Consider the following 16,869-nt stretch of genomic DNA (forward strand, 5'->3'; position numbering starts at 1 on the left):
TTGATAGTGTTGTTTTCCTTGATTTCTTATCATATTTATTTCAAATTCTGTGATATGGCATGTAGAAATCCCGTGGTTTACTTGCATCTTCTTGCATTCTATTTGTAGATGTTGTAGGCTGGTGAGGTTATCTGCTGTTGATTTGTGAGGCTGTCCTATTGATAATTTTTTCATCATAAATTTGAAGCCCTTGTATCTGGTGTATCTTTTTAAACAATTCCAAGCTTCATTTATACTAGTTTCTTTTAATCCATTCTTTTCCCAATTATCCTGTAGTCTTAATGCATCCTGCTTTTCATGCTCATTTAATATTCTTGATTTCAGTTTGTCATAAATCATTATGCCCACAACAATAAACATTTTTATAATATTAAATTTCCATTCATCAATACTAGATTCTTTTAATAACCACAATATAATATTTTCCATCATATCTACAACACAGTCTTTTATTAATATCACAGCCATTACCAACATTAAACACCATAACAAAACATTTATTTTCTCTTCAATAGTATAACCTCTTATCATATAATAGTCCGGTACTTCCATTTTATTAATATAGTTCCTTATTTCTCTTGATTTTATCAACCACTTTCTGTCCATCAATCTCCACAAGTAGTCCACTTTATTATTATCCAGGCATGAATCAGTAGTAGTCATAGTAGTAGCTCCGTTTTTATCCCATTCATTCGATCCATTTTGCCGGTCACATCGCTGATTGTAGCCTTTAAAGCGTATGTGCCGCGGATGCAGGTTGTCGGCAATCTCTTCCTGTCCTCCTTGGTGCCGGTCCGGAATCCTCCTTGGCCTCTTGAAGCGTGCATGCGGCCTCCATCGGCGCGCGCGGTTCCTCCTTCGCTTTCTACGCCTCCGGGCCTTACGATGCATGCTCCTCTCCCGAATGCTGTCCTCTCCGTCCTGATGTCGGCCGTCCGGTGTCCTCGGGCGCCTCCGTCTCCGGGCCTTGCGGTGGTCGCTCCTCTTGTCCTGGATGCCGTCCTCCCTGGTGTCGTCCTCTTGATCCTCTATCTTGGGGTCCTTTGTGGTTGGATATTGGGGGTATCATATAGTCCTGGTTTATTAGCTGTAGTTTTCTGTATATCTGGTGGCGGGTCGTTGGGTGTTGGGTTCTGTGTTTTTTGGTGATTCAAACCTATTGCATGTGCTAGTGTATAGTTTGTACTTACTTGTTGAGGTGGTGGTTTATAATTTCTGTTGTAACTGTTTTGTGTATTATTATTATGTGAGTTTAATCGATCACGGCCATCATAGTGATTCCTACGATTGCTCTGCTGGGCATAGTGGTTGGTTGTACGATTTTGAAATTTTTCATTATTCCAATTACCATTTTGCCTGTGCTCATAGCGGCGTTCAAATTGGGGAGCAGATCGGTAGCGATCATATGATACCGGTTCATAATTTTGGCTGTTATGCGGATTAAATTTTGAATTATGCTGATTTGATGTGTATCTCTGGTCTGAGCGGTGGGTTGATATTGCCATTGCAGACTGTATGCCATATAAATGATTAATTAGCTGCTTGCAATCAGTAATGGGTTGTGTGGCGAGTGCCATTCTAACTTGATACGGTAGCTTCTTTAAAATGATGCTTGCTAACGCCGATTCATTAATGGGCTCGCTCAGTTGAGAATTTTTAAACTGTATGGCAGTGACGAAAGTGGTACATGTACCGTCTAAGTTAGGGTTGAAATCACATGATATGATGTCCGCTAGCACGTCCAACTGTTTACTTCTGCTCCAATACTGTTCCAGGAAGACAGCGACAAACTCATCCAATGATGTAAACTCATGGGCTCTACTCCGAAAAAACATCAGGGGTTCGCCAATCAATAAATTAGTCAAACGGAGACGCCAAAAATTCCAAGAGGTAGGTGCAAGAGTTTGTACTAATTTTATCTGATCAATGAATGGTTGAGGTTGCAAATGGCGATCAGTGTTATCAAATTTTCCTAGTCCTTGTAATATGCTATGTACGTTGAGGTTGTCTGTTTGAATTCCTTGAGGTTGTTGTTGAATATGATTTTCCAATGCTATTATTTTTTCCTGTGTGATCTGCCATTGACTATCATGCGTAATTTTATTTGCGTTTATTTCTTGATTTAGTTGAGTCAGAGTGGATTTCTGAATTAGTAGAGTTCCATTTAAAGCTTTACAGGTTTCAGTGTTTTGATTGATGCTACCTTGCAGTTGGTTCATTTTTGTGGACATATTAATCTGTTTGTTTTGTATTTCTTTAATATTGTTAATATTTTTGTCAACTGTAGTTGTTAAGTTTTGATTGGCAACGGTAATTTGTTTGTGGATTTCTTGGTGGCAATCGGCCTTAATGTTATTTGTTATATCCTGAATAGGTGTAGTGATTTGTGTATTTAAGTTGTCTATCCTTTCATTGAGTTCACATGTAACCGTATCTAACCTTTCCGATAATCCTGCCGTAACTTTATCTTGACTTTCTTTTTGTAGGGTTATCATTGCTTTTAACTCTTCCCTATGACTCTCTACTTTAGTTTCAATATTATCCAACCGTTGTTCTACTGATTTTATAGCGCCTGTGGTCTCTTTCATACCCTGTTCCACTGTCTGTTTATTTTCCTCTTTTACTGTAGCAATCTCCTTTTTAATTTCCTGCATCATACTATCCATTGTTTTTTGTAACATAATGTTGAAAGTGCTACTCGTTTGTTCCATTATTACCTTTTGAAGCGGATCTAGTTCTGTGGTTGAAAACATACTCTGTTTGCCCAGGTGTGACTCGGCCTCCGGCGATGCGGGTTCTGCAGACTGCTCTTCGCCCCCTTCAAAGTTGATCTCTACTATCCGTTGATTCAATGGTGTGTCAGCGGCGTCGATTCGAGTGGAGGATAGAGGTTGCAGACCTGGTGGATCGAAAATTATCGACCCGACGCTTCCTGGTTCCCTTTCTCGTGGCGTATTGGCATCTACCGTGGTGGGGTTTGATGTGCTCGGAGTCGACAAAGTGGGATCTGTGCAACCGCCGTACATATATGAAACTTCAGAGTTTGCGGGAGTGTGATTCATTATGTCAAATATGATAAATGCTAATTAAACAGTGATAAAAATGATAAGCGAAAATGCTTAAAAAAGAGACACAACCGGGACTTACAGTGAACAGTGATGTGTAATGTGTTTGGATACTCTTACAACCAGGTATTTATACTTAAGTTTTTTACAATGCTCTAGCGCCCTCAATGTTTTGTTGATTTATTCTTGGCTAGTTTACAGGCTGCGACTTATTTTCCAACCGGCTTAAACACCTAATATATTTTTGACTAGAAAGTAATAGCAGTTTAGGCTTATAAAATATAATCTCTCTCTATAAACATGTAATTTTTCACAGTACTAATAGTATAAAATTTTCTTTAAAACATATAATTTCTCTCTATTTAAAGCTCTTGTTTCCCCAAAAAGTAATACAAATATTCCTTCGCCAGTTTTCCTCACAACTCGTATAAGTTATCTATAATTTTCACTATGGTTATTGACCTAATTTCAAGTAATTATTCAATGAGCTTGGCTCTCATCATCAGTCCCACGTTGGCACGACATGTATTTATGTCACGTTATTCTTTATATAAAATAACGATTAGCCTCCTGCTTGGCATCAGTCGGTAAAGCATGAGATTTAATATAATAGGGCGTGGTTTTCTAATAGTATTCCGTCTTAAAAAATCTTGATAGGCCTAGATATGGGCTTCTCCAATAACTCTTGTAATTCAATAATAATAAATATATATATATAAATGATACTTATACTATAGAGATGAGGAATATAAAATGAATTGCACACCATGAAAATTTTACACATATATTATACAAATAATGCAAAGATCAGTCGAGGCAAAAAATATATATAGAGCGATAAAAAATATAATATAAAAATAGAACAATATTTGAAATCAATAAAAATATCACAGGCTAACTTTATATTCTAGATTTATGGCACGAATCATTACCATGTGCCTTTATCTTGAAATCATATGCAATCTTTGGCATATAGCTGTGACATGTACTTGCTAATACTTGTCGGCTTGGATAATTCAATCATAAATATGTGCTCTAAGATCAGCTTAATAAATTAGCCACTAATAATCCAAATATATCTATATATTAAAATCTCTAGTATTTAGCAGATTTATTTTGTATCGAATATATATTTTTATCTCAGGGTGCAAGATTCGGCACCTGACGGAATAGGTAGAGCCATTCATCTAGTGAATTAGAACTATGATAAATTATCGCAAATTGTATTGCAAAAAATTAAATATTGTATGCATATGTTTTAATAGCCTAGATTTCGTACTTCTTTGATTAAACAGAAATTTCTAAAATATTGATCTATATATTTTTCTTTCAATTAGATACCTTTAATACTAATTTTTACTTGCGCAAGTATTAATCTTAATAATTTCTTAATTTATAATAACCCTTTCGGCGAGCTAGCTTTGATCATCAGATTATTTCGAAGCACTAGGGCGCCCATCACTAAATTCAAATTTAATCACTCACGTGTCGAAAATTTTCTTGTAGGCCGCCGATGTCGATCCAACTCCATGTGGTCCGGGAATATGGTAGCCGGAATCGTCTCCTCCAGGGGTTTATAAATTTAATAAAAATGAAAAATGACTTCTGCTTCACAACAGCATCACGAAGTCTTTTAAGAAATTTAATAATTTACTTTAACTTTAATTTTTACAAAATTATTAATAAGGTACTTCGCTCTAAAATATTTGGGGTCCTCTTATGGTGGCATCTGGCTGGCGAGTCGTGTTTGGCGAGTGCTGGTTCTTCCTTCTCAAGTTTTACAGATCCTCTTTCCGACTTTCAAATTAGCATAAAATTTAAATATCTCAATCCTCCGCCATTAAATTCAAATAGATCTTACAAAGACTGCCAAAATATTGCTTAGATTACATGATTAATAATTTCTTTGCATTCGAGCCATATTGATAATATAGATTACACAAATTTTTACACAAAATCTACTACAATTATATAAATATATATAAATATTTTTGAATCGGCCTACAGTTGCCGCCTATTAACTGCCGTTTTACTATTGGTGCATGCAAATTTTATTAGGTATTCATGCGCCTGGTAACTCTTATTTCCTAAATACATTAAATTATTTTTATTTGGTTTTATATTTATGCTCTTTGCATGCTAGTTAATATTATATATATTAATATTAATTCCATGCTAACTAATAATTAGCCACGTGGACGGGTGTTTTCTCACATTGCACACCGTCTGATTGCAATAAAGCTCTGCCAAGGGGTTTTGGTCAGATTCTACGTTCTTCGGTTTGATCGATCTCTAGGTCACCGATCTGTGAATACATCTATCTAACCTCAATCTTCAAATATTTTATAAATAATATATTTATGAGTAGTAAACTTTCTTCAAATCCTTTTTAAGTTCTTGTACCATTTAGCCAGAACAAGCTGATGCTATCTTATCTTGATTATTATCTGCTTGGCGATATTAGCTAATTACTTTATTTTTAGACCTATTATTATTTCTGTTAGGGCTTTTTATCTACCCAAATTTGATACCTTTACAAGTACTAGCAAGATAAAAAATGGTGATGGAAGCACTCAACGAGTTGGTAAATTTACTCAAAGGAGATATATACTAGAATTTCTATCTAATATGGGCGAAACCTTCAACAGGAAATCAAGGAAAATTTTCAATTTTTTTGAGAATGTCTATGTTAGTGTTGATGGGGGAAAATAAAAGATGCTGGAGTACTTCTAGAAGAATCATGGCTATTGGTTTGCTCTGAACTTCGATAAGCCTTCAAGGTTGGCTCTGAGATTCATGTATAACATTTTTAGTTTGCCAAAAGTGATAGAAAGTGATTTACTCACATTGGAATCTGGTACAAGAGATACTGGCGATTGGAGTCAATGTTCTTGTAACCTAGTCTGACTGATTTAAAAATTTTATGACTTTTTAAACAAGATTTTATCAATTTGAATTTCTCTGTCTAATTAATGAAGAATGATTCCCTAGTTTTGGACAAACTAGGAATTTATGACTTGTCACACATAGGGTGTGGGGACAGGTAACTGCCTAGGGTGTGCAGGTTACGACATGCATTAGGGTATGCATAAGTGAGGAAATAAGGAGTAAGTGAGGATGACACTAGCTTGAATGAGGCTTCTCAGTCCTCAGCAAGTAGCTGAATGGAAGCACATCTGTCCGGAACTGCAGAAGCATGGCTGTATGGCAGGGAGGAAGTGTGTCTGTCCTGAGGTATGATTGAGCAGAGTATTGTTCAATTTAGAGGTCTGAGACATCGTTAGTGAGGACGCCATAGAGCCCACAAGGTTGAGGATTAAACGTTGCTATATCTAATTGTTAAAGTTTTATTGAAAATCCGAAGAATCCAAATGGTTTGCTATTTGCAAGAAATGGAGTTGGCAATTAAAAGAAAAAATGTTTGCTCAGAATAAGAAAGAGCATCAGAAGGCCCATACTACATTGTGAAGAGAATAAATGATTTAGTGTACAGGATTAACAAAACTGAAGGAAGAACCAAATCAAAGGTTGTACACATTAATCGTCTAGCACCTGATCAGGGAAATCTGGATATTGGAGACCAACATCCCTAAGGAGGGGATAGTGATGTAGACAAGTCCTACATGGATACTAATCATGTGAACACGGTTGCCAAAGTGACTGTTTTAGCAACGAACGTTTACAAGTAAATAACTAGTTGGAGTTTTATGAGATAAGTTGAAAGATGATGTTTTTTTTTTTTTTATCTTGTTCAATATTGTAAACTTTTAATGAATAGAGTTTTAATCACAAAAGCACATTTACAACAATATTATTGTGAAATTCACATCAATCTTTTTGCATTTATGACATTAAATTTTTTTTATTTTAATTTCAATCATATACCGACCATACAAACGCAGCGTGCCTTCTGCTTTGCCAAGACTGTTGGTGGAAATGCAGTTGTATGTGCCTATGTCAGTTGGCCTGAATGTCAGTATGCTCAGCCACATCACAACCTTGTAATACCCGGTCTGATTTTCCCATACTGCATACTTCGAGCTGCAACAAAACAAATCGATTCCATAAGATTATTTGATTCACATGGTTTCAGTAGAGCATCAAGAAAAATAACATGATGGTAACAAAAAAGTAATAAATATGATAATATAGTTCATACTGCAAATTTGGAGCAGGATCATCATTGCAGAGCACTAAACATAATAATGGAGATACAATCAATAATATAAGTCTTAAAATTTCTCGGTACCTAGGATCAGCTTTCCCAGGTAGCATTTGATTTCAATCGGACAGTTCAATATAAAGTGCTTATCAGGCTGGCCACTAACTGTAGAACATGCATGTCAAACATTCTTGTGTCATCACAGCTGTTATCATAGTGAAACGCTTTGAGCAGAATTATTGAGGTTAGGTTATTGTACCTCCGATTTTTTGTTTATTTTTTCTTCGCTGTTACATTTGAGGTTAAATTATTTTCTTATCATCATGTAATCTTCCAGTGGTTAATTTATTTAATTTAAATTGAAAAATAAGGCTATTATCACATTCCTGGACCTGGCCAAGGCCTTCGATTCAGTTGATAGAGATAAGCTATTGCATAAACTTGAGGCCATTGGAGTTAAAAATACCGCCTTGCAATGGTTCAGGAGTTATCTCTCGGAGCGCCAGCAATTTGTTCAAATTGAAGGAAAATCCAGTGAAATGGACAATATTGACTTTGGAGTGATTCAGGGAAGCACTCTGGGTCCAACATTGTTCCTGGTATATATTAATAATATTTCCCAATTGAACACAACAAGTAAAATATTTCTATTTGCTGACGACACTGCTGTAATTTCTGTAGGTAGAGAATGGGAGGAAGTTTATAGAAATGCCACAAATGATCTCGCTAGAATAAAAAATTGGTTTGACCACAATAGTTTAACAGTAAATCTGAGTAAAACAAAGTATATGCCTATAGTGACCAGGAACCAATCTGATCCAGGTTCTAGGCAAGTAAAAATGCATTCCTGTAGGGATATAGAATCTACTGCATGTGCATGTGGGTCAATCAAGAGAGTCGACCAATATAAATACTTGGGGGTTATTTTTGACAATCATCTGAGTTGGGTCCCTCATGTACAGAATTTGAAACAGAGGGTTAGGAGGTTGCTTTATGGTCTGTCTCAACTCAGTAATGTACTAGACATCAGGTTGTGTAGGAGGATTTATCATGCCTACGTGCAATCAGTGTTGCAGTATGGCATAATAGCATGGGGAGGGGTATCATCCACATGCCTGGAGCCACTGGCCGTTACCCAACGTACAATCATGAAGACCATCCTGAAAAAAGAACCCAGGTACCCCACGTCGCTGCTTTTCTCGGACTTCCCTGTGTTAAATTTAAGACAGCTATTTATTAAAACAATTCTTACATATATTAGGAAACATAAAATAGAACTTCTTGCCAACATACAGCACAATTACCATACTAGACTAAGAAATAACCATGGCTATTCTATCCCCAGATTAATGCATGGAATAGAACTTAAATCACCGTTTTACTTAGCTCAAATTATCTATAGGAATTTGCCGGAAGACATGAGGGAGGCCGAGGGTTGCAGCGATGTGGTGTATAAAAGGAGGTTGGTGGGGTGGCTCTTTGGCTTGGGCTGGAATGGAGCTGAACAACTTCTTCTTTCACCCTACACGTAGCATCCCAGCATTGATTATATACTATTATTACATTTGCATCACCGCTTGTCTTGATCCCTTTGCTCTTTCACTTTTCTGTATCTTACTTTTATGATCACTCTGCGCTAACAAACAAAAACAAAATGTTTTGTCTTGTTTTTTCTCCTCTGATGTAGACAAAATGATATCTTATTAATTAAGTATGTTTGTAGTATATTATTATTTGATGAGATACATATTACTCTTGCTTGATAAGAACTCTCCCTCAACCACAGACGAACAGTCTTTTTGGGGGAATTCCACTCTATATATGTATTATGGTAATAGTGTATAATATGTAAAAAAAAAATCTTTAATAACCTGTTTGAAATATTGTAAAAACAATGAAATGTATGCACTTTTACATATTCTTTTAATGTACCAAATGTGGAAATAAACTGATTTGATTTGATTTGATTTGATTTATTGATATTGGTTGCTTCTAACATTTGTAACCAGCCTTAGACCTCCTTCCTCCCAATTTCATTCAAAATTTCAAAAGAGGAGTTACTTTTTTCTTCATTCTTTCCTTTAAACACAGAATCTGAAACTTGAACATGCGCATACGTCGACGCGCAATTCGAGAAAAAACATTTCTGCCAAATTTCAGTAAAATCTATACACACAGTCGTCTAAAAATGTGTTACATATGTGTACAAACAAAATTAAGTATCCGGTCAAGTTGAAACATAGTCCTCACTGTGCTCGGAGATACAGAAAAAAGAAGAATAATAATGAATAAGATTGGGAATTGTTAGTTCAACAGGTTGATTTGCTATATATTGAGAAGAGTTTGTTAATTTCTTCTCTCAATGGAGGCAATAGTAGCCTATCAAGTGAGCACTATAATACAATATGATGAGTACAACACAATTTCTCGTGTTCGTGGTGTTCAAGAAAATGGACAGTGATCAGCAAATGATAGCACGTTGTAAGTGTGTACTTGTGTACTCGCAAATGATTGATGGACTTTGTGTGATTAAATAAATCTCTCAGATGTTTTCCAATTGGATATCACAATATCGATGAGTTATGTAAAGCTGCGTTTACATCGCAGTTAATAACACGAGTTATTAACTTGACGGAATCATCAAAAATGTCTCTTGACAAAAGTTAATAACTCATGTTTGTTATTAACAAGATCTTGTTATCAATATAATTGACTTCCATATGATTTCATTTAACGAGACTATTCTTATGATATAACAGCCGGAATAAAATTGTCTTCAAATTTGAATTGAAACATGTGTGTGATCATTAAAATAATGATCTTCATCTCATCTAATGTAAATAAATTATAATGCGTTTACACCAGAGTTTGAACTGTTGAAAACTCTAGTTAACAACTTTTTTCAAGAGAATTTTTTGTTGATTCAGTCTAGTTGACAACTTATTATTAATAACTCATGTTATCAACTCAACATGATGTTATTAACTTTTGTAATTAACATCAGTTGATAACAAAAATGTAAACGCAGCTAAAGCCGACTGCCTCACTTGACTCACACATTGATGATTTTTCAGTTTTTACTTTCCTTGCCCTATTACCATAGGTAAGTGAAGTATTGCTTTCCGAAAAAAATTAAGGTTAAAAAATTAATTACACACGTTTCAAGGTCCCCTGAGTCCAAAGAAGTGGTTTTTGGGTATTGATGTGTGTGTGTGTGTGTGTTTGTGTTTTGTGTGTGTGTGTTTTGTGTGTTGTGTGTGTGTGTGTGTGTGTGTGTGTGTGTGTGTGTGTGTGGTGTGTGTGTGTGTGTGTGTGTGTGTGTGTTTGTACACGATATCTCATCTCCCAATTAACGGAATGACTTGAAATTTGGAACTTACAATATAAACTTTGGTTACAATATATGGATCCGACACGAAAAATTTCTATCAAATGCAATTAAATCTAATTCGATAATTCTTCGCGAGAATTTCGTATTCCGCCATGACAAAACAGTATCTGATGCAGAGTTGGTGTTTGAATTTGGTGACTATTCGAGAATGATAATATTGAGATAGTATTCAACTGAATATTCAAAGCAGAATTACATCTTAGTGATAAACTGAGCTATCAACAGCAGGATATGAATAATCTTATGAATCGCTCTGTTGAATCAGAGACTATTTCAGACGTCCCAGTTCTTCTCTAGAATAATTATTATTGTATGAAACAATTTCAACAATGAATCTCTCTCATTCCGAAAATAAAAAATTCCATATATATATATATGGGTCTATGCTTACTTAGAAAGGAATAGAAGAATATAAGAATGCTAAATATAATATAACTATTCTCTACCCTTTGTAGAACTGTTATGATCGTCCGCTTTTTTAATAGTGGATTACAGCTGAGGTAGAAGGAAATTTAAGCAGCATCTCTGTCTTCAAAGTATTCTTGAATATAATGCCGAGATTAGCTTGAAAGACTTTTCTTCTCAGATTATATTCCACTTTGCTTTTCCGGTGCCCAGCACTTTCCCTCCCGGGAAAATCACCTACACCGGTAAAGTATTAATTTTTCCCGTCTACTTTAGCTATGAAGATAAGCAAGTGCAACACAGCAAGCCTAGTGAGATCACATTTCACTGTCAGCATTGGTTGAATGGGCAGTATCGATATTGTTCATAAGTAGAGCTGACAGTACAAAGTGGATCTTCATATAGTAAGATTCACATTCTACTGTCAGAATTGGTTTAATGGAGACCAGTGTTGTACGTTCATAAGGAACGATCACTGTGTAAAGTGAAACTCACTACAAGAGAAAATCTTTTTCCTTGGTAGATTATTCAACTATAAGATTCACTTCAAACGGTCAGCGATAGTTGAATGGGGAGTAACGATGTAATCAACAACGAATCCTGACAGATTCGAGTAAATCCCAAAAGCGAAGTGTAAGTTTAAACCTGAAATAATTAATCAGACAGGAATATTATTATCCCATCTATTATCTCTCGATCATCGTCGGAGATAATTTATCAATTCCCGCTTTTTTCTCAATGTAATTGCCATCGTTTTTAGCAAGAGCCTCACCTTATGTTATTAAATAGACCTGAAATTGATTTATGACAACAAATGAGGGAAGATTCCTGTCCCGGTGAGAAAAACCGGCTATTAAGAGCAAATTGATGAGCAGAGTGTTGTCTACTGGGGTGGGTTGGGGTGGTGAATTTTCAAGCTGGGTTGTCGGCTGGTAGGATGCACCTTCATACCATCCCCCCCCTCATTGTGTTGTGGTGTGTTTTCCAGACAGGGAGCTTTCCATTCATTAATCTTGAAAACACCTAAATGTGTGACATTGCCGACGTTCTCCTCTTCAAACTTTTCAGTTTCCTCAACGAGCGCTTTTCTTGTATGCAGAATATTTCATCTTCTTCATCCCTGATAACACTAGGTTTCTTCAACAGGGGTCTTTCTCATCCAACTGGCCATCAGGTAGTTTCCCGATATACGTCAGTATAGTGAAAGATTCACTTATTGCCGTCAGCATTGGTTGAATGAGAAGCGATGATATCACGTATAGGGAAAACTGACAAATTGATGTGAATACCACTAGTGACCCTCAGGCAGAAACTGACATAACAGATCCCTCATAATCATCCTTCAAAGTGAAGATTTATGGTGTCCGAGTCCCATATATTTTGTTTTCAGTCTAGAAGAAGCCACACAAAAGTGATGCAGCTATGTGAGTCGGTTATCTTATCAGTGTCGTATTATTGGTCAGGCAGGTATATAAAAGTATATTCTGTATCATGGTCATGATGGCTCATCCTTTACTTTTCACAGAGAACTCCACGTAAATGATATAAAAAAGTCTATTATCAATAATTGTGTAATGAACATGATGTGTATCCAAAAAAAGTTCTTCCTGAATTTATGGAACTCTTAAGATATGATTAACAAGTAGTAGGAGCAGTGATTTGGTTATCTTATCGATTCAATTTCATATTGGTCAGTAATTATATTACTGGTACATTCATGAATTGAATTTTTGTAAATTGAAAATAATTTTACCAATTTTTCAAACATTCCAACTTGTTTTCCTCCACATCAATGGGGTTTGATTACATTATTCCCAAATCATATTGAGAATTGACCAATTGAATGAAAACGCTCGATTGCAATGCAATGACATGCTTCACTGTTCTCATTTCAATTTTTCTGTTTCAGGCCCGCCGCAAAGTGGACCCACGCTAATCCACTAAAAGCAACCCACGCCGAGGGATGTTTTGTAAACCATTGCTAGGCTTCTCCAGACATCTGCGTAATGATAATATTACATGAAATGAATAATCCACTTGTCAGCTGATTGACTATGAATAATTCTATAGCAATGGTGTACAAAACATCCCACGGCGTGGGCTGCTTTTCGTGGATTAGCGTGAGTCTACTTTGCGGCGGGCCTTAAACTGATTTTCATGAACCTGCAGTAGCGATGAATAATTCAATTCAATTTAATTTATAGTAACATCATAGACATCTGATATGAGATGAGTCACATGAACTTAAAACGTACACAAAATAATCATATTATATATTTATTATAATTATGATTTGTAATATTGTCAATGAAATAAAAAAATAAAACTTGAGAATGAACAGAAAATATTTTAAAGACAGATCAGCTTTAGCTGTGCAGAAACTCGCTCTTTTAACATTGCTCTGAGCTGTTCTAGGTCTATAGTGTTTGTCAGATCATGTGGGAGTGTATTATGGATTTTTGAACATATTATAATGTTCGAGGGCTTTTCAAATGAGGTTTTCTATTGTGCAGCGTTTTATAACGAGGTTGAATTACAAGTTCATATATATTATGGAAGTTGATATTTTGACCAAAGTACAGTGACAGCAGGGAGAGAATCTTGCCTGTACGGAGAAGTTGTTGACAAGTGAATCTTGGAGGCTCTCCAGGATGAGATCTTGAATGAGATCTGAAGATTTGAATGAGAGATTTGTATCTTACCCGGATTGGTATCCCGTATTCAAGGTATGGAATTGAAGATCCATATTAAGATGCGTACAGATATACACGCTCCGATCATGAACGTTACGCGAGATGTTGTTGACTTTGCACAACCTGACCTCACAAATGTGGAATTTTCAATCCAGTGGAGCAGAGTGTAAATCTGTACGCACCTTTACACGGAACATGAACGTTATGTTTGAAGACGTAAAGTGAGGAAGATAGACTTTTGATAGTAGAATCGAAGATTCGACAATAGGTAGGCTAGCCCACCTATTAATTAGTTCATGAAATTTTTTTTTCTCAGATTCTCAATGAGAATAATCTATTCTATGAAATCATGAACCAAGAGTGGAACAGAGACGAGATCACTGCAGAAAGTAGCAATATTTCACTTTTTATCAACCAGATTGTTTTTGTGAACCTCTTAAAAAGTGAACAGCCATCCTAAAGACGAAAGATTCAAGCATTAAAGTGTGACATGGGATTCAAGAGAGAGTATGTGTGGGAGAGAGAGATTGATTGATTGATTGAGTACTTTATTTATGTAGATTACAATATATACTGGCTTATACACCTATATACAATAGCTTACAGTACAGCAAAATTACACCAAGAAAATAATTATTGAACTGTATATGATATTAAAAAGCAATTTGTAATATAATAACTATAGATAATTATTATATTGTTATGCATCTACATGAATTGGCGGAGCTTTGGACATATCAATGTCCATTCTTCGGAGAGAATATTAAAAATATCCTTTCCACTAACTCTCTACCAAAAAAGAGAGTGGGTGAGGAAGTGAGTGACTGAGGAGAAATACTCAGTGAGTGAGTAGGGAGGGGAGAGAATCATCAACTTGAGATTCATCAGGTTTTAATTAAACACCCCTAGAACGCAACCGCGCGTCAACGTTTGCAGGTTAGGTTAGGTTAACGTTTTCAGGTTTAGGTTGAGGTTTGCCTGACCGAGCCTCAACGCCAGGCTTATCCATTAAACTGTAACGATGTCTCTTCACTCCGATTTCTATTTAGAGCGTTGTCATGGCAACCATGCAATCGAGTTAACTGCCATCTAATAGAGACTCATGGACTGTGGTGAGTTTCACATCATACTGTCAGCATTGGTTAGATGGGAAGCATTGATGTAATTCGATAGGAATGCTGGCAGACTGATGTGCATCTTACTACAGTATGATGCAGCAGTCAATTGTGAGATTCAATTCATGCTGTCAGCAGTGATTGAGGGCGTAAAAATACTTTTTCTATAGGAAATTTGGCTGAGAAATTCAATGAAACTGGTAAGAAGTTCGTATCTGCAATTGTTATTGAGATACAAGTTGAAAAAAGTTCAAAGTCGAGTTAAAATCTAAACTTTTCAAACAGTTTTTTCTTGATTTTTTTCACAGTAACAATATTTTTCCAATAATGAAAAAACTTTGCCATTTTATAAACTATCGAATGAGTATGAATTTTCCAGGAAAATTTCAAAACTAGATTGTTAAAAAATGAAAATTTTCAAGAAGAGCACCCTAAAGACATCTTTTCGTTGTTTTAAATTCATACCATTGAGATTCAATTGAGTGAGAAGGAAAAATCAATCTGTTCATTAATCAGCTGCTCTGATAGAATAGAAAGTTTTTCTAATGCTCACCCAACAATAGAGACAATTCTCGCAGTCATTGTATGAAAAGTAACGTGCTTCCAGTCGGTCGATCGGTTGATGTCTTTCCAGTCAATGGTCAAGTTTTCCCAGTTCGTTCGTTTGTGTTCCTGAGTTATTAAGTCTAGTTTTTTTCATGAGTGTTTGATTTTTCCAATTCACTATTTCATTTTTGTTGTTTTCTGTTTCCAAGTTTATATTTTAGTTAGAGTATTGTTTTCGAGTGTAGTTTGTTTGAGTTTTTTTAGTTTATTAGTATGATAAGTCTCTTTTTTACTCAAGTTCAATAAGTTATCAAGTGTCTGTGTTTATTATCGTTATCAACATGAAATTCTCCACAATTGAGTATACAGACATGCAATTGGTATATGCAGAATGTGCATACAACTCAAAAGAGGCGGAGAGACTTTACAGAAGACGCTTCCCTCATCGACAACATCCTTCTTTGAACTCCTCCTCCTCGACTTTGAACTTTTTTCAACTTGTATCTCAATAACAATTGCAGATACGAACTTCTAACCAGTTTCATTGAATTTCTCAGCCAAATTTCCTATAGAAAAAGTATTTTTACGCCCTCAATCACTCGACACAAAGCTATCAAATTGTAGACAATTATTCACACTCAAACAAGATAAGTCTCGTTTTTAATTAAAAAATCGAATTGAAACTGAAATTCTGATTCGAGGATTTAAGCTAGATACCTGTATTTGGTCTCATTTGAAAGATAATCAAAAAAGGAAGTTTTTGCGCTATAAAAATTATTTCGTACCCCAAATAAAAAATCGAGAAAAATGTGTCTGAAGTTTTTAAAAAAACTTCAAAAATCACTCTTTTTCAACTTTGACCGCTAAAAAAAACTACTCAAAAATCGACTTTGGCATGTTTCATACCTCAAATCAATGTGAAATTTTGTCTTCTTTTCTACGATGTCCTTAAAATTCACTTATGACCAATGGTTCTTGAGATATTGACGATTTAATGACTGGAAGTACGCCTACTTGAAAAATATCGAAAAATCGATATATCTCGAAAACGAAGGTCGATAAGAGAAAATTTTACTGAACATTTTTTGTTGCAAATTGCATGTGAAGGCTATGGTAGCCGGGGTTTACACCTTATCTGGGACACCCTGTATATATATTATGGAAGTTGATATTTTGACCAAAGTTGGCTTAGTTTTTCTGAATTTCGAGTACAGTGACAGCAGGGAGAGAATCTTGCCTGTACGGAGAAGTTGTTGACAAGTGAATCTTGGAGGCTCTCCAGGATGAGATCTTGTATGAGATCTGAAGATTTGAATAAGAGTTCTGTATCTTACCCGGATTGGTATCCCGTATTCAAGGTATGGAATTGAATATCCATATTAAGGTGCGTACAGATATACACGATTCCAACACGCTCCGATCATGAACGTTACGCGAGATGTTGTTGACTTCGCTACAACCTGACCTCACAAATGTGGAATTTTCAATCCAG

The 16,869-nt window shown here is 35.7% G+C and overlaps 1 protein-coding gene across 1 annotated transcript in view; it reads right to left on the reverse strand.

Moving 5' to 3' along the window:
- LOC111049809 (lachesin) overlaps positions 1-16,869 on the reverse strand; it is a 139,183-nt gene that overhangs the window by 26,447 nt on the left and 95,867 nt on the right. The window contains exon 7 of the mRNA XM_039431941.1: positions 6,955-7,106. Coding sequence (XP_039287875.1) covers positions 6,955-7,106 — 152 coding nt within the window. The remainder of the gene's footprint in view (positions 1-6,954; positions 7,107-16,869) is intronic.

Source organism: Nilaparvata lugens, chromosome 7 (assembly GCF_014356525.2).
Source record: "Nilaparvata lugens isolate BPH chromosome 7, ASM1435652v1, whole genome shotgun sequence".
Lineage (NCBI taxonomy): Eukaryota > Metazoa > Arthropoda > Insecta > Hemiptera > Delphacidae > Nilaparvata > Nilaparvata lugens.